General features: G+C 34.6%; 3 protein-coding genes and 1 long non-coding RNA gene across 5 annotated transcripts; 2 read left to right on the plus strand and 2 right to left on the minus strand.

Annotated features, from left to right (window-relative positions):
- The first annotated feature begins 1,153 nt into the window (after positions 1–1,153).
- LOC145639513 (UTP:RNA uridylyltransferase 1-like) lies at positions 1,154–8,229 on the plus strand. Its single transcript, XM_081690771.1, has 6 exons — positions 1,154–2,292; positions 4,043–4,411; positions 5,431–5,654; positions 6,052–6,115; positions 7,236–7,432; positions 7,714–8,229. Exons 1-6 carry the CDS (start codon positions 1,234–1,236, stop codon positions 7,922–7,924), a joined length of 2,124 nt encoding a protein of 707 aa, XP_081546897.1. The 5' UTR covers positions 1,154–1,233; the 3' UTR covers positions 7,925–8,229.
- Positions 8,230–14,474: 6,245 nt separating this feature from the next.
- On the plus strand, positions 14,475–22,597 carry LOC145639517 (uncharacterized). Of its 2 annotated transcripts, none has more exons than XR_014114893.1 (6): positions 14,475–15,212; positions 17,608–17,922; positions 18,822–19,034; positions 19,857–20,171; positions 21,059–21,162; positions 22,231–22,597. It is a non-coding gene; the product is annotated as an uncharacterized LOC145639517 (long non-coding RNA). The 2 variants fall into 2 exon arrangements; XR_014114894.1 differs by having other exon boundaries at positions 14,476–15,212; positions 17,774–17,922.
- On the minus strand, positions 15,874–18,311 carry LOC145639514 (1-aminocyclopropane-1-carboxylate oxidase homolog 4-like). The gene is made up of 3 exons (XM_081690772.1): positions 17,595–18,311; positions 16,692–17,013; positions 15,874–16,294 (listed from the first exon to the last, which is right to left on the minus strand). Exons 1-3 carry the CDS (start codon positions 18,119–18,121, stop codon positions 16,046–16,048), a joined length of 1,098 nt encoding a protein of 365 aa, XP_081546898.1. The 5' UTR covers positions 18,122–18,311; the 3' UTR covers positions 15,874–16,045.
- Positions 18,589–20,641, minus strand: LOC145639515 (1-aminocyclopropane-1-carboxylate oxidase homolog 3-like). The gene is made up of 3 exons (XM_081690773.1): positions 19,844–20,641; positions 19,179–19,500; positions 18,589–18,963 (listed from the first exon to the last, which is right to left on the minus strand). The coding sequence occupies exons 1-3, from the start codon at positions 20,359–20,361 to the stop codon at positions 18,715–18,717; spliced, it is 1,089 nt and encodes a 362-aa protein (XP_081546899.1). The 5' UTR covers positions 20,362–20,641; the 3' UTR covers positions 18,589–18,714.
- Positions 22,598–22,791: the final 194 nt, after the last annotated feature.

Genomic DNA, 22,791 nt, shown 5'->3' on the forward strand with positions numbered 1-22,791 from the left:
TATTATATTGATGTCAAAAGTTATTGATCATTAAACATTTGTTTTTTTAAAAAAAATAATAGGATTTTACATAAGAATTAAATTTTATGTTATTAATTATAACCCGTGCAATGTACTTTTTTTTTAGAGAAACATGTGCAATGTACATACCTCAACGTCCTAATTTTGTTGGCATGTTTTGACCGACACAATGTTTTATAGCTTACTTTGACCAATATAATGTTTTATACAAATTTAATTGACTTTTTTTTGTGATAATTAATAATCAAGGTTTTTTATTTTTATTTATTGAATTGTAGTGTTATTATTATAAATAAATCAACAAATATATACTTCGTAATAAAAGTTAAAGAGTCAATCGAGGTTGGAGCAAAAAAAAAAAAAAAAAAAAAAACTTCCAAAAAAAAAAAACGATACAAAATGATACGGAGTAGTACATTATTATTGTAATATATTACTTCGTATATGTTTGTTTATTTTAGAAAAAAATACTTATTATAAAATAATGAAAGATAGGTTAAAATATTATTATCATTGAATGCATATAGAATATACTTTGTATATAATATAGTTGCCAAATTGAAGGTTAAATATTCTAATATATATAAATTAATATTCACGAATATTTGTAAAAAAAAAAAGAAAGGAAAGTAAAAAATGGCGGGAAAATTTTTAATCAGAACATGACAAGTGTCATGTCAGATTTCACCTTTAGTATTATCTTATTGATTGATTGATTATTGATAATGAAAGATAGGTTAAAATATTATTATCATTGAATGAATGCATATAGAATATACTTTGTATATAATATAGTTGCCAAATTGAAGGTTAAATATTCTAATATATATAAATTAATATTTATGAAGATTTGTAAAAAAAAAAAAAAGAAAGGAAAGTAAAAATTGGCGGGAAAAATTTTAATCAAAATATGACAAGTGTCATGTCAGATTCACCTTTAGTATTATGTTATTGATGATTGATTGATTATTGATTAATGAATCCGATCATGTTTGGATAATCCACCTAAAGAAGGGAAGAATATCCAAATACGGAGTATTTTAATAGGTGTCCAAATTTGCTTTTTAAAAAATCTCAAACATATAAAAAGCCTATAAAAATAAAGTAAAAAAATAAAATAAGTGAAAAAGACCCCTCAATACCCACAAACCCAAAATCTTGAAACTCATGATCCCATCATAATCACCCCCAAATCTCACCCTTAAACCCACCATGACCGACGGCGGCGGCGATTTCCTCCTCCGCCTCGTCCAAAACCGTCAACAACAACACCTTCAACAACAGCAACAACACATTCAACAACACCAGCAACAACAACAACAACAACAACCACCTTTTCTTCCTCACAATCTCTTCTCTCCTTCACCTCCTTCGCACACTCTCTCTCTTGATCCCGCCGTCGCCGCCGTCGGACCTTCCGTCGGACCCCACCACAACCACAATCAGCACGATTACTCTCACTCTCGTTCTCCTTTCTCTCTCTCTCCTCAAACCCAAAACCCCAATTTCTATTATCAAGGGTTTCCGCGACCTAATTCTCCTAACTCCTCGATTTTCTCGGCTCCTCATCAGCATTTCGATCTTCTTCGTCGTCAGCAACACCAGCAGCAGACTGGGTTGGAACAATCTGGAACTGGGTACTTTGGAAATTACCCTAATTGTGGGAATTCTGTTGAGAATGAGAGTTTGAGATTGAAGAAATTGGAGTTGGAATTGAATTTGTTGAAGGAACGTGAACTGGGTTCAGGTTTAGGGGTTAGGAGGGTTAATGGGTTTGATCCGAATCGAAGGATTGATGGTAATGTTAATTGGAGTTATGGTTCGCCTGAGCAGAGACGGTCTGGGCCTCCGCCGGGGTTTTCGAGCACGCCTGCTAACCAAAGGCGGGATTTTGATGGTTTGAAGAATAATGTGAGTGGGGAGATTGGTAGTTCTTTTGGTGAATTGAAGAGGGGTAATAATCATAGGGATTTTGGTTCTAATAGTAGGAGTTATGAGAATGAAAGGCGGTTTTTGAGTAGAGATAGTGGAATTGGGATTAGTGGACAGATTGATCATCCTGGTTTGCCTGCTGGGAGTAGTCTGAAGTCTGTATCGGTTTCGGATATCGAACAGTCTTTGCTAAATGATCATGGTGGTGTGGCTGATAATGGGGTTAGTCATGACGAAATTGATGATTTGAGTGAACAACTAGTTGATTCAGTTCTAGGAGAGGATCAGTCTGCTGAGAATAATGATACTAGTGCTAAGAAGAAACAACCCCGTGATAAGGTATAATCTAGGTGCTCCTGTCTCTTCTTATCAATTGCATTTTGAAGCAATTCAATTTGATTAAATTTAGGCTGGTTATACAACATTTATATTCTTTATTGGATTTATTCTTTCTTTGTGAGTTTTCATTATGCCTGTGTTGGTAGTGTTAATAAATGTTGATTTGTATTGAACCATATATATTGATAAATGTCGATTGGTAGACATGAACAAAACCTCCTAGATTTTTTATCTTCCAAGTTAATCAGAGAAAAATATTGTTTTGAATTGAACCATGATTATCTTGTCATGACCTGGTCATGTCTAAGTTAGAAATGTTCTTTTTTGGAATAGAATCAGGCCTGGAGTTAAGGAGGAAAGGGTAGAACAAAGCTAGATTGTGTTTGATTTGGAGTAGTGCTGGATTCGAAGTTATGAAATTAATTTTGGGGACTCTTTAAGTCATAATAACTTTAAGTGAAACTTTGTAGTTTTAATTTACTCCATACTAGGAAATTCAGAAATTATGAGAATTTGTTGATGTTGTTTTATGGTATAAGTTATCGTTTTTCTGTCACGTATCTAGTATTATATTTGTGGCATTTGGGTTATGCAGGATTATATTAACCCTGGTCAATCTACCTTTTCTATTTTAGATTGTCCCAAAATAATAGTGTTCTTTCTATGATGTATCAAGTATAGTTTATTTAAGCTCACAACTTTTCATATTACCCTTAATGATTTTTTCAGGAAAGATACCTTGTGGTATGGTAAAGAACTAAATGTGTACTTCCTCTGTTTCTTTATAGTTGCAACACTTCCCTAAAATAAAAATGTCACAATAGTTGCAACACACTATAAAAGGAAGGTTTTTATGGTGAAAATTGTACTAATACCTTTATTTAAAGCACATGGCCCACTTGATTATACTCCTAACAATCTCTTAACCCCATTTTAAGTGTATTATATCATGTGAGTTCCACTTTGTTTAAATTCCGTGATAAAATGTGTGTTGCAACTATAAAGAAACGGAGAAAGTATATTCTTACAAAAGTAGTATAATCATGGCATTTCTACCTAATTTCTTGATAGCGATCTTCAATCTATTGTGCCTTTTATTTAGGGATAGGGAGTATGATTTAGATATGTATTGAATAAGGATGAGTTTGGAAACCACCTTTTGCTTGTCACGAGAGTAAGGCTGCCTACATCTGGCCTTCCCTACCCTGCTACTTGCCTTGGTGTGATACTATTTAGGGGTATCAGCTAAAATTGATGATTTATTTAATCTGCATTTTTAATAAAGGACTTTTTTAAGTTATATCATAGTTTAAGGAAATGTTTAATGATGGGGAAAGGGGTAGACTATTGCATATGGCCATAGCTATTATACCTACTGGAGAGCTGATTCAGTGCAGTATTTTGCATATTGACGTTGCTGTATATGCATTTGTATAATTTTAATGATGGTGATCAAGCCCTATCCTAGGGGTGTTTTGGCGCAAAGTTCTTTTCTTGTCACATGCTATTAATAGAATCACAGAAATTTCGAGGTTCTGTATGCCATTTTCTATTGTCTTTCTTTCTTTCTTTTTTTTATTTTTATTTTATTTTTTTATTTTTTACATTTTTTCTTTTGTGAGGACATCGGGGTAATATACTTGCATGTTCATCAGCTTAATTTTATTCTGTTTAAAATAGTTTCCACCCATAATGCTTATACCCATTGACTGCTAAATTTTTGTACTCAAACTGTTGTGCTTGCAATTAGGACTTCAGATCAGATGCTAGAGGGAAATGGATCCTTTCGCAAAGGATAAGGAACTCCAGAAGGCTGACTGAATGTCGGAGAGATATAGACCGGTTAGATGCCCCTTTTCTTGCAATTTACGAGTCTCTAATACCAGCAGAGGAGGAGAAGGCCAAGCAAAAGCAGTTTTTGGCATTATTGGAGAAACTTGTGTGCAAGGAATGGCCTAATGCTAAGGTTTATATTTATGGATCTTGTGCCAACTCTTTTGGAGTCTCAAAAAGTGACATTGATGTCTGCCTTGCCATTGATGATCTGTACATCAATAAGGTTGATATGTTGTTGAAATTGGCTGAGATTTTAAAGTCTGATAATCTCCAAGATGTGCAGGTAAGTCTTATTAAAGTTAGCAATCAAATATTTTGCACTGTATTTGTACTAGTATTCAAAATTTTTAATTAGACGTGGTCTATACTAGGTGATGTTTGTTCTCATAAATTGTGGAATCTTCTTTTCAGTTTGGATGTATCCAAATGATTTAATTTTTTTCTATTCTCATAATGGAATGAAAGCAATTTGATTTTGTATTAATAGATAAAATTTTCTTAAGTTATTGATCATTACAATACTGAAATATGATCTTGTATCAACTCTCTTGTGCTCTTTGCCATTACTGTTTAGAATTCACTTTTTACCACTACATCTGTGATTATTTTATTGAACACATAAACTATATATAGTGAAGGACTTCAAAAGACAGTTTTGTTCGTTTAAAACTTAACTTTGGTGTTTTCTTTCAGATAAAATTTGAAAAGTGCTAAAAATGAATTTGACAAGCATGAACAACTGTTTTATGTGTTTCTGGTTAGTAATACCAATATAGTGTCACCCCATGAACTTAAGGCGGGTTAAATCACTTAGAGCAACTACAATGGTTGGCTAATTTATTTAATAGCTTGGCATGCCACATCATCTTCTTTAGCTACAACAATTCAAGCTATTTGTTGCTTCAATGGTTAAGCTAGTTGTAAATTAATTTATTTTTAAATTAATAATATTTTTTATCTAATAAATATTTGCCAAGCTAATTAGCTCTACAAAGCTAATTTGCTTGCCAAAGCAAATTAACAAGATGTGCAACAATGGTGTAGCTACTAGCTTAAGATTTTTAATATTTGCAAGCTAGTCCCTTTTCCCAACCATTGGAGTTGCTCTTATATGGCTAAGCTAGAAAACTGGTATATATACATCTAGGACATGCATCTCTCTTTTTCTCCTTTGGGTCAATCTGGAAACAGTGTCATGTGATTCTTATTTGAAGTTGATTTGGGCATGGTACTCTCATTTTAAATTTATGCTTTGGTTTAAGTAGTTTTTGTGTTTCAATTTGCTTTAATTTCTGATTGCAGGCATTGACTCGTGCACGGGTTCCCATAGTAAAGCTTATGGATCCAGTGACAGGAATTTCATGTGACATTTGCATAAACAATGTTTTAGCTGTTGTAAATACAAAGCTGCTTCGAGATTATGGAGAAATTGATGCAAGACTAAGGCAGTTGGCATTTCTTGTGAAACACTGGGCGAAGTCCAGAGGAGTTAATGAAACTTATCAGGGAACACTATCTAGTTACGCGTGAGTTTTTCTTCAATAAATGATTATTTTGTGATGTGATTTGTTATATACTTATATCTACATCTGTATTTTTCATACCAAGGGGGTTGGCATTGTAGGTTTGCTCTTGTCATCATCTTCTTATTGACACTTGAATAATATACTTCTATGTCTGTAAAATAGGCCATTTAGACTGACAATGTACATCACCTTTTTAAGTTTTAAGTTTCAAAAGCTCTTATGTGACTTCATTGCTATATAACATTAGCATTCCATTTCTGTTGTTGATGAATTAGTCATGATTCAGTCAAGTTTGTGCAATAACTTATTTTCATGTCCTCACTCAGTGGATTTGATGGTGGTCCTCTAAAATTTAACTTTCTTCACATGGACTGAGCTTTTTTGATTTGTTATGCAGGTATGTGCTGATGTGCATCCATTTTTTACAGCAGCGTAATCCTCCCATCCTTCCTTGTTTGCAGGTAAAAGTTTAAATGCTTCTTCTGGAGCATCTGATATGTACAAGTACTATTTTACAGGGGCATTTTAAAGCTTGCTTCCTTTTTTCTTTTGTGTGTGTGTGTGTGTGTGTGTGTGAGGTACAAGTACTATTTTACAGGGGCATTTTAAAGCTTGCTTCCTTTTTTCTTTTGTGTGTGAGGTAATAATTTATTTTGGATTGATTAATCATAAGGATGCTATGCAAAGGTTTTTTGTTTGGATATGCTTGAAGGATGACCTGATAACTTTGAGTAAATACTTTTTTGAAAGGTCTTTAGCAGAATTTGGAAGCCTTTGCTAATTTTGCATTTTGGTTTCTACTTTTGTTTGAAAGGCCTTGCTGTCTTTATACTAGTTTGTCCTCTTTATAAGCTTCCTTCATATCCTGAATAGATAGCCTAAAAGATATTTTAGCAATGCAACAAGCATGCTTATAATGTAGTATACATTCACCATATGGAGTGAGTGTGGGACTGGATGTTGTATGTTTGTAGGATTTATGGTGAAGCTAGAATGAATTACTTTCTTCGATTTTGTTTGTCTTAAAATTATTTTACCTCTTAATCTGTTGGAAAATAGATACATGCAGGAGCACTCACAGTTCACCGACGTCTAGGGACGTTGTGTTCTTGCTCATAAGTATAAGATTCCAAGAGTAAAATTCTGCGATTCACTAAAATAACTAAACATCCTTCTATCGACCCCAGATAATCTGCACTTGCATTACAATAATAGCAAGATCCATTGTGTATTCTGTTGAAACTCGAAACTCTATTCTTTAATAAACCATCTAGTGACATTGGAAGAGAGTATCCAAGTTTTACATTCATCTGGTGTGCGTATGTCCCCTTCACTTGCTAAACCGGCTTTCTGTTTTTATTATGTAACTTCTGAGGATCTGTCAGACAGGTTGATTAACAAAAAGGTTTTTGATGATGCTTTTCTATCAAGTTCTTGATTTGTATCAAATGCAAGCATGCGTCAGTTTCTTTTTAGCATTGTATTTGAAGGATTAATTCTTGCCCTTTTGAGTAGTTTAACTAAGTCTTTTTAGCTGAATATTCTGGTAACCTGACGGCCTGACCCTTTAATTTCTTGCAGAGAATGAAACCTACGTATGCTGTGACTGTTGATAATGTCGAATGCGCTTTCTTTGATCAAGTCGAAAAACTTCGTGATTTTGGAGCCCGAAATAACGAAAATATTTCCAAGTTACTTTGGGGGTTCTTTTATTATTGGGCATATTGTCATGATTATGCAAATAATGTCATATCAGTTCGTGCTGGTTGTATCCTCAGGTGAGATAAATATTCAATTATTATCAGGATCATTTTTAAATACGGACCTTTCTTGTCAAAACTTGTGTAGTAATCCATACCCATGGTTAATGCTTCCCATTAGTCTTTATTGTACTATTTTGGGACTTCATGTCTTCCTTGTTTACTTTCTTCAGTTAATAATATGTTAAACTAACCTTTCAGTTTGGGTTTGTTTGAATACAAGTTGCTCTTCACTTTCTTTAAGTACTCTTGGGTTAAAAGGCTAAATTTATGCATGGGTAATTCTTTGGTTTTGGTAGGAAGCAAGAGAAAGATTGGACAAGAAGGGTGGGTAATGATCGTCACCTTATATGCATAGAAGATCCGTTCGAGACATCCCATGATCTAGGACGAGTGGTAGACAAACGCAGCATTAGAGTCCTACGGGAGGAATTCGAACGAGCTGCTGAGATTATGCAGTATGATCCTAATCCTTGTGTAGCGCTTTTTGAGCCTTACATATCTAGATAATTTTCATCTCTGTTTATTCTGCAAGTGTTGTTGCTTGTAAGTACTAAGTAGGGTTGCTCTTCAGCTTGTATAGCGGTGTTGCTTTTGGTTTTGGCTAATGATATAATATATTAAGTGATTAATGGCTAATCATATGCCCTCCTTAAGGTGTAGTCATGTGCTGTAAAGAAACCGTAGTTTCTTCACAACTAATCTGAAGCTAGCTGTTCTGCTTCCTTTTGAATCGGTTTGCTGTTGCAGCTGCTGCCTGTCATTTGTTCTTGTTTTGTTATATAATATGAAGTTGCAAGGTATTTGTTTTTCAAGTTTCTATTATACTTAAAAGTGTACATCTCTCTATTATCTACTGATATTGCTACTACATAGTGTATACGGACTACTCTTAGAACCTGTTGCTCCTGTTTTTCTCTGTATATTACGGAGTAGTTTTTTTTTTCCGTAATGTTAATCTGATATTAAATGTCATTGCAATGGTATCTGGCTCTTTAAAATTCCAATTCTATGAACACATTTCCTTTTCGTGAGATTGGGGTTATCTTTGGAGGGAAGGTAAATATATTTGGTTCGTTAAATTTTACTCGTTTATAAGAGCATATTGTATCGATTAGATTTACTCAAGCAACAATTGTGATGAAACTCTTCAAGGGGGCGTTTGGTTTGAAAAGTGGAAATGGAGTGGAAAGGAAACAAATAAGAGGGGGGAAAGAAATCATTTAGCTATTACCTTTTTATTTGTTTGGTTTAACTATAAAAAGGGTATTTGTTAAGAGGAAGGTAAGGGTATTTGTTACCCCAAGTTTTTGAGAGGTAACAAATAAGGGGTTATCATTACCCTTAGGTAATGGTAATTGTTACCATGCCTTCAAACCAAACACATAGTAACAATATTGGTTTAATCGAATCCGTTTCCAATTAAAAAAATACACCAATCAAACGCCCCCTAAGTGTTTGCTTGGTTGACTGCATATTATTAGAGATTGTTTGTAGTTTTTTTATTTTCAGAAAAAAAAAAAAAAAAAAAAAAATTCAAAAGTAAGAAACAAGAAAATGGTGTTTTCATTTTGTAATGGTCAATTTTAAAAAATTATCACAATTTCAATAAATTTGATCTGTCAAAAACAGAACCGCATAAACAATTGGTTTCATTTCACGAAAAGACTAATCAGTTTGTTTACTTGATGTCTCAAAGAGTAAATAATAAATATTAAAAAGACTGGTCAAAAGAATCAAAACAAAAGTAATCGAAGTACTACCTCCGTTACAGTACGTGCGACGATTAGACATTTTCTTTCTCTGCTTTATATCAAATCATTGCACATAACCTGTGAAGAAAGATGATATACTACCTCCGTTACATATTATTTGCAACGATTTGACATAAAGTAGAGAGGAAAAATGTCTAATCGTTGCAAATAATATGTAACGGAGGTAGTAATTATACATTTTCTTTCTCTGCTTTATATCGAATCATTGCCAAATAATTATTTGTAACGAAGGTGGTATAATTATGCTGTAATTTGAAAAATTGGACATAAAATCTGACAACTGATACTTGACTTGATGCACCAAAGTTTCAAAGGAATCAATCTGACAATGATATACCCAATACCCTGGTAGCTGTAGTTCATTGATTATCATCAATTTCACAATTCATCAACATGATTCATACTCCATTAACCCCATTCATATTCTTAATAAGTGTATAACTTTGACTATGTATTAGTTATGATAACTTAATATCTTTAATTTTGTATTTACTACCTCCGTTATATATTATTTGCAACAATTAGATTTTTTTTCTCTACTTTATGTCAAATCTTTGCAAATAATATATAACGGAGGTAATATTACTTTAAATTCTAATAATAATTTAATACGTAGTATTATAAAAACAAACATTCCCTCAAGTTAAATTAGTATGCGGGAAATGTAAAGGTCAAATTAATGTATTAATTATTTGACTTACTCTCTCCATTCCTTATTGATAATACCCCATGGGGAATTTCACGAGAATTAATTAACATAAATAAAAGTAGTAAAAATACATTGAAAAGGTAAATTTACATTAGATATGCAAAAAAGTTAGAGAGAAAAAATAATAAAAGTGTATAAAAAAACAAAATTTACATGAAAAAGTTAAATTTGTACAGATACTGTTGTAGATTGGAGGAAATTTTGATAAAAATTTGATATTAATGGTAAAGCAAATGGTACATTCAATAAGGGACGGAGGGAATAAATAAGAATAAGGGATGGAGGACTGGAGGGAGTAAATAAGAAGAGTGAAGGAAAATAAATGCCTTAGAGTATAGCCAATGGTTGCCCATTTTGGGTGGGCATGAAGAGAGAGAAAAATAAAAAAAACTTAAAAAATGAAAAATTTGTACTTTTTGTGAGAAATGGTTCATGATCAGGTAATGGCCATGAGGCCCATGACCATTTGTTGAGTGTGGGCATTTAGTAGTATTTCGCCACTTGTCCAACAAAGAGAGGAGGTTTAGTTTTTTTTTTTTTTTTTTCAATTGATGAAGACTCACATGGGAATGGAAGGAAAGGAGAATCAATGCCCACAAATTTGGAGGGCAACCAATGTAAGTGTATGGGCATGGGAGTTTGACCTAAATGAGGTGGAAGAGAGAGAAAGTAATAAAAAATATGATGACCACCATTAGCTTAGGACTCCTAGGAGGTTGTTTTGCCCCATAACATTATTTTTGGAACTATGAAGTGTTTGGTTGAAATTGATTTTTTAACAAGTTCATGAGTGCATTGCTTTGATTAATACTTATCAAAACTTAATTAACCCGTATTATCTTTAATAATCCATTATAAAAATTATACGAGTATAAAGTAACTAACTAAGCTTTAAAAACAAAAACGAAAAAAAAAAAACGTACTCCATATAAAGTCACTTACAAATCCGTAAGAGTTACTTCATTTGCATTTAGTCAAGATTAGCGTACTTTCACATCTTTATAATAAATGTAACCTTTAATATTCCAAAAAACATGCTCTTTAAATTCCTAGATCTTTCATTCTCTCTACGTACGGTTAATATAAGAAGTATATCAACCAAACAAGTCATAAATATGGGTAAAAATATTTCAATTCAGCATTTACTATGATAAAAACAAGTTTACCTATCTACAAAAATAAATTTACACTTGCTTGTTCATTCACATTCCTTTAAGAAAAGTAACTTACACTTGTTCAAAAAAAGTTGCAAAAAAAAAAAAAAAAAAAAAAAAACAAAAAAGACATGGATGGTTCAAGCAGTAAATCCACGAAGAAGAAGGGGAGTGCACAAGGAGAAAGTGAGAAGATGATGAAGATCACAGTAATGAAGGAAAACACCAAAAATATTTCTTACAACATTAAGAGAGATTTTGCATTAGGAAGGTTAATGTTTGATTATTGTCAAAATTTAGGTGTTGATTATAAGGGGTTTAAGTTTACTTATCTTGGTAAGCAAATTTCTGATTTTGATACTCCTAATCTCCTTCAAATGGAAGATGAAGATGTTATTGATTGTTGGGCTGATCAAATTGGTGGTCATCAACTTTTTTAATTAGTAAGACTTAACCTTCATTAAGCAATTAATTGCTTTGTTAGTTTCTTAATTTGTGTTTTCTTCGTAAAGTGTTCTTGTTTTCTAGGCGTTGTAACGAATTGGGTGTTGTTAAATATCGTCCTAAAATCACCCTTGTGTTTTCTGTTTTTGTTGGTGTTTTTAGTTGTTGCTTTGTATTGATTGTACTCGTACTAGTTTAATTTTGAATTGTTTTTCTTATTATGAGTTTAGTAACGTTTTGGCTGTGTTTCCTTTGAGCACTATATGTTCCAAATGCTAGATCCATTTAACAAGATCTTAACTGCTAGAGGATAAATTATCTAATGGGAATATGGGATTATAGTTAATTCATATTGTTATACATTTTCAATATATCAACTTTTTATACTCTTTTATTTTATCAACTCCTTTTGCATGCCCCCGGTTTACAGTAATTTTATTGTACATCGAACATTTTTACGAAAAAGTGACCCTTTTTCTTTATAAAAGTGACCCTTTTTCTTTACAAAAGTGACCCTTTTTATTATAAAAGTGATTCATATTTTCACAAAAGTTACCCCTTTTTTACAAAAATGACCCTTTTTTTCCACAAAAGTGACCCTTTTTCTTCACAAAAGTGACCCTTTTTCTTCACAAAAGTGACCCTTTTTTTCACAAAAACAGAGTATTAAAATAAAAAAAATAAACACAAAATACAAAGGTTACCCCAATGGCTCTACTTTCATCCCGTATCTTTATCTCTCCTCAAAACTAAACATTTCCACCATTAACAAACCTTCAAATTCTCTCTCCTCCATCAAAACCTCAACCCCCTTCTCCCTCTCCGTTACCAACTGCAAGCCCTCATATTTTTCCCTTCATAGTTGTCGTCATCGTCACCTCTGCCGCCATAGTCATCACCACCTCCGCCGCTGCCATGTTTGCCACCATCAAAGTAGATGAGGCGAAATGATAAAAACCCACAATAAGGTATATATGCAATTGGGGTCGAGGTATTCGGAGTTGTTGTAATTCCGGACTTCAAACTCGACAAATCGGGGGATGGGGGGAGGTCAGAAGCGCAGGAATCAGGGGATTGGGATGGTTAGCAAGGTCGAAATCGGAGGGGGACGCCGGATTCTTAGGAGAAGCTAAGGGAGTGGCGACAGGAGTGGTGGTTTGGCAGTTGTTGGTTGTCCCAACTTCCGCCATTCACTAATTTACTGAACACCGGCTTTTTTTAAAAATTTGTGTTATTTTATAATAATCGCAATATTTTGATTAACACATAAGCCTATGTATAACTTTGCCTGCTATTCAAAAAAAAAAAAAAAAATGTATAACTTTGACTATTACGAGTAATTTTTTTAAATAATGAGTATTATAAAAAATTTAAAGATTACCTAAAATAAAATATTTGGATTATATTTCCTAATTTTAGCTATAATGTTCTACTATAAGATATTCTAATTTTCATAAATTTCATTCTGTCTTTACTTTAATAAATACGATGAGTCAAATCTTACGTGGTACCAATAAATAACTGTCATGTAAACTTGTGACAATATATTTTGTGGCAACTTGGAACCTTTAGTATCACACTTTCTAAATTAATCCTATTTACAATCTTTCAAATAAAAAATTTCATTTACATACTCCACTTAAAATTAAAAAATTTGATTCAATATTTAATATCCAAATAAAAAAAAAAAAGAATAAATACCAAAGTCTAAAGGCCCAATCATCACAAAATTCACAATTCAAAACCCTACTACAGTAATAGTTCCCTTAACCTATCTATATATAAAATGGTAGCATAGGCAAAACAACGAAACCCCTCTACTAAAAATTTCAAATCTTCAAAATACGTAGTATTAGATTTTTGCATACTTTGAATGGAAGGATCATTCAGCCCTACACCGGGCGACGGCAGCGGAAGAAAGTCCGGAGGAAAAGAAAATGATGGTAAAACAGTCAAGATTACAGTACAAATGCAAAACACCAAGGATGTTACTTTTAAAATTAAGCGTAACGCTCCACTAGGAAAGCTTATGCTTAATTATTGCCTTGAATTGGGTTTGAACTACAAGGCCTTTAAGTTCACTTATTTGGGTAAGCAAGTCAAAGATTGTGAAACCCCTTCTGATCTTCAAATGGAAGGTGAGGATGTTATTGATTGTTGGTCTGATCAATCAGGTGGTCGTGGTCGTGGTCATGGTTATGCAATGTGATTACTTCAACTTATTGGTGTTCCGTTGTTAAGGGTAGTTTATTTTTTAGTGTTAATCTAATGAATTTACAACTGTTGTATTAGAAATTTTCTCGGGATTAGGGGTGTTCATTTTGGTGTTTTTTAAGAAATTTGGTTCTCGATGGTTATGAATTAGAATGGATGATGTTGCTGGTTGTAAATGTTACGTGCTATATATAAATATTATGAAGTATTGGAGTACTACTGCCGTGCAATATGAATGTTTTGTATTTTTTAGGTTACCCACAATGTAGTGGTACTGGTGCTTGGTGGGCTAATTGCTAATTTGCTATGGAATGGACACTATAAAGTTTAACCCATTTCTTTCTAAAATCATTAAGTTAGATTGTTTAATACTTTGCACTTTGTATGAATCAGTAGCTTTTTACTAAACTTCGATAAAAAATTTTTGCTACCCTTACAAAAAATGTCCTTCAAATGTACAAATTGGTTTTGAGATAAGTAATGAGTTTACTCATTGATTTTTAGGAGTATGGAAGATGACTCCATATATGAACAAACCGATCCTAAAAGTCATAGAAAAATTGTTGGAAAGAAGCTAAATTTTGAAAATTTTCATTCACTTAATAAAGTGATAAACTAATTGAAATTATAAAGTTATCTAATTTTACAAAAAGTTAGCATGAATTGTAAATTTGTGATCGGTATCACTTGCAAAGCTCACTAATTTAGAAACATGAAAAATTTCGCAAACGTGTCTCTAATTATTTAAGAAGGATAACTCATTCAAGATTAATAGATTATGCCAAACTCAATCAACATACTTATGTACTACTCCATTGACATTCACCAACACAATGAACAACTTTTATTATGTAGTCTACTCATATTAGCTACTTAGCTCTATATGTACGCGATGTGTGTTTAATCCGATCACGACGGACGATCACCACAATGATTTTGAATGAAGTCCATAACACTAGATAAAACCCCATCAACCCCACCCTTAGTAGTATCAACAACCAACCTAGGAACCTCACCCACATCATACTCCGTACATCCATCATACCCTTCCAACAACCGCTCCATATCCTGCCACGTGGCCGGCTTATGCCCCACCCCTCCATCTTCCTCTCCCCGCCGTTCAACACGCCGCCGCCACTCCCCTTCATCGGACGGCCGACATTCCACGATCACAACACGGTGGGTCCCACCGGAGATGCGGCGGACGGCGTCGAGGTGGTGGCGCCGGGAAAGAGGAGAATCGACGACGACGGAGAGACCGAGGCGAATCTGAGTTGATGCCACCCGCCACATGGCGTCGTAGGAGAGGTCGTTGAGAGCTGATGACGTGGCGGTGGAGGAGAGAGAAAGTGTTGCGTCGCGGATGTCGTCTTTGTCGATGAGTGTGCACCGGAGTACGGCGGCGATTGCGGCGGCAATTGTGCTTTTTCCGGTGCCTGGATGCCCTTTCATTGCTATTATCACCGGAACTTTTGGTTTCTCAAATTTCTCCATAAGATCAGGTATGAATACTAAGAGAAATACTTCGTAAATTAATTGATTGTTGTTAATTTTGTGTGAATTTTTGTTATTTTTATGTGAATTTTTGTGGAGTATTTTTTATGTGAATTGTTGTTATATGTTGATTAGTATGATGTGGAAGTGGATAGGATGAGAAGAAATAGTATGAATTTTGATTAGTACAAGATTTATCTGATGATGGAGCAAGGAAAATGACTTGTACCTGAAAAAGAAATTGGACAAGTGTATAAAAAAACGAAATACAACCATCAAGGAGGTTACATTAATGTGAATTCTATTCTATACACGGGTGTAAGTGTGCGTGATGTGAGATTATGTTAAATTATACTCGGGTTAGTCAGGTGTATCATGGATACCTAAGTAGGCTAAGTTATGTTAGTCTTGATGAAGCAGAGTTTGAACCATTGTAGTTGTTATATAGTCTTATGATTCAAATTATGCAATGGTGAAATTTTGCTGAATTTGAAGAATTAAACATTGTCCTGTTATTTGGAGAATGGAGAGCCTAATAGGACATATAATTCGATTGTGTTACTTGATTGTATTTCCAATATTGGCTTTCTCAATTTGTCGTGTCAAATTGGTGATCTTCTCCTAATATCTTAGGGTGGTTGTCTCAGAATACTCTTATACCTTCACTAGTTAGAAAAAAATCATTAATTGATCCAATAATCAAAGCTCAAGTTTGCACATTGTAAGGTATACAACAATATACTCCATCAGGACTTCCTAGGATCATAGGCCCTGTTTTATCTATATTTTATAACGAGTGCAAATAAGTTCTAGAAATTTGAAGTATATAACTGAACCAAGTTTACAATCGAAAGTAGCTAGCCATGGACTTGCCCTCCAACTCCTTTGAGAAGAACCTCCTAACCAAGTCTGAAAATTTGAGTTGTTGGTACAGTGCTGGCTTTTCAGGTGACACCAACTCAGGCAGCGGTCCATATATATTCTCATGAATGCCTGGGCTGAAGAACACAGCATTTGATACTCGTGGTGTGCGGAAAGGATTAGCAAATACACGATGTTCTCCACTCTTGTATTCATCATTAGATATTATCTAAATGGCAATTTCAAGATTAAGTTTCATTAGGATGAAAATGTACTGAACTTATGATGTGACGGCTGTCTATGTGAATGAGCTCGTGCACTAATGTCGAATACAAGTGTGTGCTAAATTGGATTTGGCTTTTTTATTTTTTTTTTTAAAAAACGTCTAGTCCTAATTGAAGAGTCGAGTAATCATGTCAATGTCATAGTTGAAATGAGGAGTTTAAGTAACACAGACTATTGGCTTCATTGAACTTTTAGTACAAATTAGATGTAACTTTCACTTTCTAGTTTTAATTAGCAGTCTATCCTCAGGATTTTCAGTTTTATTTGGTAAATTGTCCTGCCTTAGTTTATGAGATTGAAGAAAGATGTCAATTACTAGTATTATTATAATAGACAAGTACCTGTAATAAGTCTCCAATGTTAACAACAAGAGCTCCATGAATAGGTTTCAGATCAATCCACTTTCCATCATATTCAACTTGCAGCCCACCTACTTGGTCCTGCAGCAACACTGTCAAAATCCCAGGATCTGTATGCGAAGCAATCCCAACTGTTTTATCAGGCTCTGGACAATAGGGATAATATTGGCCGACCATGGTTCTTCTTCCTAAATAGGACTTCCCTGTCAACTTATCAGCACTGAGTCCTAACCCTTCACATAGCAATCCCATGAGTCTTTCCCCAAGATTCTCAACTTCCTTGTCCCACTCTACCACCTCAGTTCTGCAGAAATCCAGCACTATTTTTGCATGAAATGTTTCTTGTTTCTTTTCCAGATATCACATATATTATAATAGATATGATGATAAGAATTATAGTTCAGTCCAAGTTCATAAAGATTTAGGTTAGACCTTGTAGTTGTTTATACAGGAGGCATTATATATATGAATATTGTCAGAGAGAAACTCCTTATTACTCTGTATGTCGTTACATTAATCAGTGCCCTATAATTACATCAATTTGTTGAGGACACCAATAACATGATAAAAGGTTTGTGGTTTTTAATTTTGATCATGATCTTCTGACTTTAAAATCAAAATAGGATCACTTTCAAAATAGATATCAGTTAGAATTATAAAAACATAGCGCAAAAGCAGAGGAGAAAAAAAAAGGGTGATAGAGGTACTCTTTTGCAAAGCTGGTTTCATTCTGCTTATTTAGAATAGGTTTGCTTGTTTGTAAACAGAATGAATTTGGCCAGAGAGCTGATTCAGTGGATTGGCTTGGACAGCAGAGGACCTTACCTACTTAAATTAGTGCTGATATTATACCTTGAAGTATGATAGAACACATTAATGACTAACCTGCAAACTTCAGGGACTTCATTGGGATCAAAAGGGATGGGAGCTAGACGAACTGCAAGTGTATCCTGCCAGCTTGCAGCTTTAGAATGAAACAAGTCATAGTTAGAGTAGAATCCCACTCCACTTCTTGCAGTGACCATATCTCGTCGATAAACTTGCATCTTTTCCTGTGGCTGCAGCTCATGGAAGGCCTTGACAGCATCAATTAGACGGTCAAGGAGAGAGATTGGAATCCCATGGTTGATTACTTGAAAGAAACCGAACTTAGCCGAGCCATCTCGCAGCTGCTGCACCAGATCCTTGTGTTCGCCACAGAGGTCAATAACAGGTATGATCATATCGTTACTTGGGTTGGGTTGTTGAGGTTCATGATCAAAGAGAGCCTCGGGTGGGAAGTGGAAAATACGTGGAATCTGTGCTATGCCTGAGTCAACTAAGCCCTTTACTCCGAGTTTGGTGTCTTCGAATTCTTGTAGCTCTTTACTGCGGTCATATTCATCATCTTGTAGTATCCTGCTAGTTGTCATTTGTAATATATTTTGGGAAATGGTTTCACAAAGCCGAGAGTTTTGTATTGTTTCCTCTTGATTGGTGTTTAGTCGTCACACTTATTGACATTTCAAGCCATTCTTATGATTCAACCATGATTTTATTGAAGAGATCACTGTGGTTGATGTTGATGTTGATGTTAAGTTTTAACATATTCTGTAAAGATAACGCACATGTTCTAAAGAGTGGTTTTAATACCATTTGAATATTCTTCATGCTGTAATGTGCACGTCAGTTTTTAGTCACTTGGATTAGTTGGATAATTGGATTAATGTTAGCTTTCGGGCAGGGGCTACGGGCTAGGTGTACTTTAACATACAATTTATTCTTATTGAAATTATGAGTCACATTTGAGGACTACTCCAATGTCTTCTAAATTATCTCGCCAAGCATCAACCCCAATATCTTCTTCTTCTTCTTAATTTTTTTTGTTAAAAAAGAAAGTAAAAGATACCTTTTTAACTTTATTCTTAGTTAAATATCTAGTTTTGTTTTTATTCAAGCCTTGTATTGTATCATACAACCAATAATACAAATTGAAGCTAATATCATTGAATTAAAGATAACATTATTACAATCTGAAGTAGCTGGTCATGGACTTTCCCTCTAACTCCTTTGAGAAGAAATTTTTTACCAAATCTGAGAATGTGTGTTGCTGATATAGTGCTGGTCTTTCAGGTGATACCAACTCCGGCAAAGGCCCATAGAGATTCTCATAAATGCCTGGGCTTAAGAAGAATGCAATTGATACTCGTGGTTTGAGGAAAGGATTAGCATATACACGATGTTCTCCGCTCTTGTATTCATCATTTGATATTATCTACATGAATCAAAATGCAAGGAGTAAGCTTTGTAAAGCAGAAAGCATTCTGAGTATATATGATACATCATGTAAGCTACTTCATTCAAGTTTACATTAACATTCTGTTGTCAGAATTTTCTGTTCTGATATTTAAACTGTGACCTGCGCTATAGTTAGTTACTGGGTTTGAACTTTGAAGAAAGATGTTTTTTAGACATTAGAAGGTCAAGTACCTGGAATAAGTCTCCGAGGTTAATAACAAGAGCACCGCGAACTGGTGTCAGATTGATCCAACTGCCACCGTATTTAACTTGCAACCCACCCACTTGATCCTGCAGCAAGACTGTCAGAATCCCAGGATCTGTATGCGAAGCTATACCTACTGTCTTGTTTGGCTCTGGACAATATGGATAATATTGACCGGCCACAGCTCTCCTTCCCAAATAAGACGTCCCTGTCAATTTATCAGCACTTAGTCCCAACCCTTCAGATAGCAATCCCATGAGTTGGTCTGCGAGCTGCTTCACTTCCTTATCCCACTCCATCATCTCTGTTCTGCAGAAAACCAGCACTATTGTTGATTGATACATCTTTTACCCGATATACATAACTATTTTTTTTTTTTTTGGACGGGTACATAACATAATTTAGAATTAACCTATTTGATAAGAAAAGTATAGCACCGTTTAGGTAATAAGCTTGTAGTGTATGCAGGAGTGGAGGAGCCATTGTCCAAATGAATATTTCCGGGTATTATGTTTGTATATATATACATGTATAGGTAGCTTGCGGACGTATAAAGGTTGAGGACTAATAAGATGTTTTTGGATTACTATGTTGAGATTTACCTGGTGGCATGTATGGTTGAAGTATATGATAGAATACATAAATGACTAACCTGCAAACTTCAGGGATTTTACTGGGATCGACAGGGATGGGAGCAAGACGAATTGCAAGTGTATCTCGCCAGCTTGCAGCTTTTGATTGGAACAAGTCATAGTTGGAGTAAAACCCCACTCCACTGCCTGCAGTGACTGTTTCGCGACGATAAAGCTGCATCTTCTCCTCTGCCTGCAGCTCATGGAAGGCCTTAATAGCATCAAGCAGACGGTCCAGAAGGGAGACTGATATCCCATGATTGATCACCTGAAAGAACCCAAACTTAGCTGAGGCATCTCGCAGCTGCTTTACCACTTCCTCGTGCTTACCCGAGAGGTCAATGACAGGTATGATTTGCTCACCATCTGGGTTGGGTGTTTGGGGCTGTTCATGATCAAAGAGGGTCTCAGGTGGGTGGTGGAAGATACGTGGGACGTGAGTTATACCGGAGTCAACCAGGCCCTTCACCCCGAGCTTGGTGTCTTCGAATTCTTCTAGGTCTTTACGGCGATCATAATCATTACTATTAGTTGTCATTTCTGATAGATTCTGTTTGATTATAGGTGGGTGGTTTACTTTTGGTATGAGGCATGGGGAAGAAGGTTAAGAGTTATAAATAGAAATGGTTCTTTTAAGAAAGATTAATACTTAATAGTCAATTGTTGTTTTTGTTGACGGAATCAATGCGGATGGTATCAATCAAGATAAAATATATATTTTTTTAAAAGATTAATACTATAGTCTATAGTGATAATGCGCACATGGTTCTAAAGTGTAGATTCAACGCAATTGAATAAAAAAATGCACTCTTTTATGGTCATCAACTATGCTTCTTAATATCAAGGTTGGCTAAAAGAGAGGTCTTTTGTTGCATCTTTTTTCTGTTACAAAGTTGTACGAAGTATATATACTCCAAAGTAAGATAAAAATATTGTGATAGTTAAGCATTCTGGCTTGTTTTTATATAAATAACGCATTATTTGCTAGACTGCCTATAGTATATTTTAAGAAAGTTGCATAATTTTGAAAGCGTTACTAAATCAAATTTTTTAATTTTGTAAGATATGTATAGCCCTTTATTTAAGATGTGTCGATATTTTGAATATTGGATCAATTATAACGGATGCAAAGAATATGATATGTATACCCCTTCATTCAAGATGTGTTGATTTATGGAGTACTTCTTATGTAACAAAAATTTATGATTTACTAACAAAGCGTTATCTAAGTGCAGAGATGAGGATTCGGTGATAAAGTTATTTTAAAGCAGAAGAATTTAGGTGACAATGAAGAGAAAAAGTCAACACTAAAAGAAGGTCAATGATGGGAATCTGGAAGGTAATTTCTTTTTGTATTGTGTTAATTTGTGTGCTGGTTGGAGGGACTGGGGTAGGGGGTTGTTGACCTTGTTGTTGGGGGATCATTGATTAAGAAACATTATGTACAATTCTTAGAATAAAATCCCACTCCACTTCCAGTGGTGATCGTATCTCGGGGATAAACTTGCATCTAATTGACATCCCATAGTTGATTACTTGAAAGAATCAGAACTTAGCTAAGGCATCTCGCAGTGTTGCAGCTGCTGCATCAGATCCTCGTGTTCACCAGAGAGATCAATGACAGCATTATTGACAAGTATGGTCAGGCATTACCTGGGCTGGGTTGTTGAAGCTAATGAACAAAAGAGTCTCATGTGGGTAGTGGAAAATTCATGCTGTGTGCCTATGTCTGTGAGTCAATAAGTCCTTTACTCCGAGTTTGATGTCATCAAATTCTAGTAGATCTTTGGGGGATATTCAGCTCTTGCAGCTTCCTGCTAGTTGTCATCTGTAATACTTCGTATATTTTTGGGGAATGAATGGTTTCACAAAGACCAAGAGTTTTGCATTATCTACTCTCTATTGATATGAATTTTCAAACCAGAATTATGAAGCAACCACCACAATTTTTTTATTGACGTGATCAATGTGGTTGATGTTGATTCTAAGTTGTTAATAACGCACACATGTTCTAAAGAGTGTTTTCAATATCATTTGAATATTCTCCAAGCTGTAATGTGCATCAGTACTAGTCACTTGGTGTACTTTAACAAACTCACAGTTCACAATTTCATTTTATTGAAATTAAGAGTCACATTTGAGGAATTTTCTAAATTATCTCGTCATCTTTATTTTTTAAAACAGTAAAGTATGCCTTTTAAACTTTACTCTTACAGAGTTACAGTCTTACAGTACATAGTAATACAAATTGAAGTTTGAATTGCAGTACTTTTTTTCTTTTCCTTTTTTTTTTGGACATGAAAAGACCACATTTTTACGATCTGAAATAGCTGGTTATGGACTTTCCCTCTAACTCTTTTGAGAGGAATTTTATAACCAATTCTGAGAATTTGTGTTGCTGGTACAGTGAAGGTCTTTCAGATGATACCAACTCAGGCAAAGGTCCATTTAGATTATCAGGATTGCCTGGGCTTGAGAAGATTGCAGTAGATACTCATGGATTGAGGAAAGGATTGGCATATACACGATGTTCTCCACTCTTGTATTCATCATTTGATATTATCTACATGAATCAAAATGCAAGGAGTAGCTTTGTAAAGCCGAAAGCATAATGAGAGCCGTTTTATCTTGTACGAAAGCATGTACAGCTGACTAGCTAGCATGTTTGGCTTATATTCATATATTAACACCAATTGGCTATTGGTGTAGTGATGATTGGGGTTACACTTGGTAGGGAGGACCACGTGTTCGAATTCCCACAACAACATTTGGGAGGGGACTGGTATCTAACCATTAGAACTGATCTTCGAATCCGGATTAGCCTAAAGGGTGAATTGGGTGAAACACCAAAAAAAAAAAATATAAATATTCATATATTAACACATTACTTTTTTCTTTAGGTAAAGGAGAAGTGTCTTATCAGGCCGGAATCTCTCATGGGGAGTAGGAAAGAAGAGTAAGAATTTTC

Source organism: Chenopodium album, chromosome 7 (assembly GCF_948465745.1).
Source record: "Chenopodium album chromosome 7, dcCheAlbu1.1, whole genome shotgun sequence".
Classification (NCBI taxonomy): Eukaryota; Viridiplantae; Streptophyta; class Magnoliopsida; order Caryophyllales; family Amaranthaceae; genus Chenopodium; species Chenopodium album.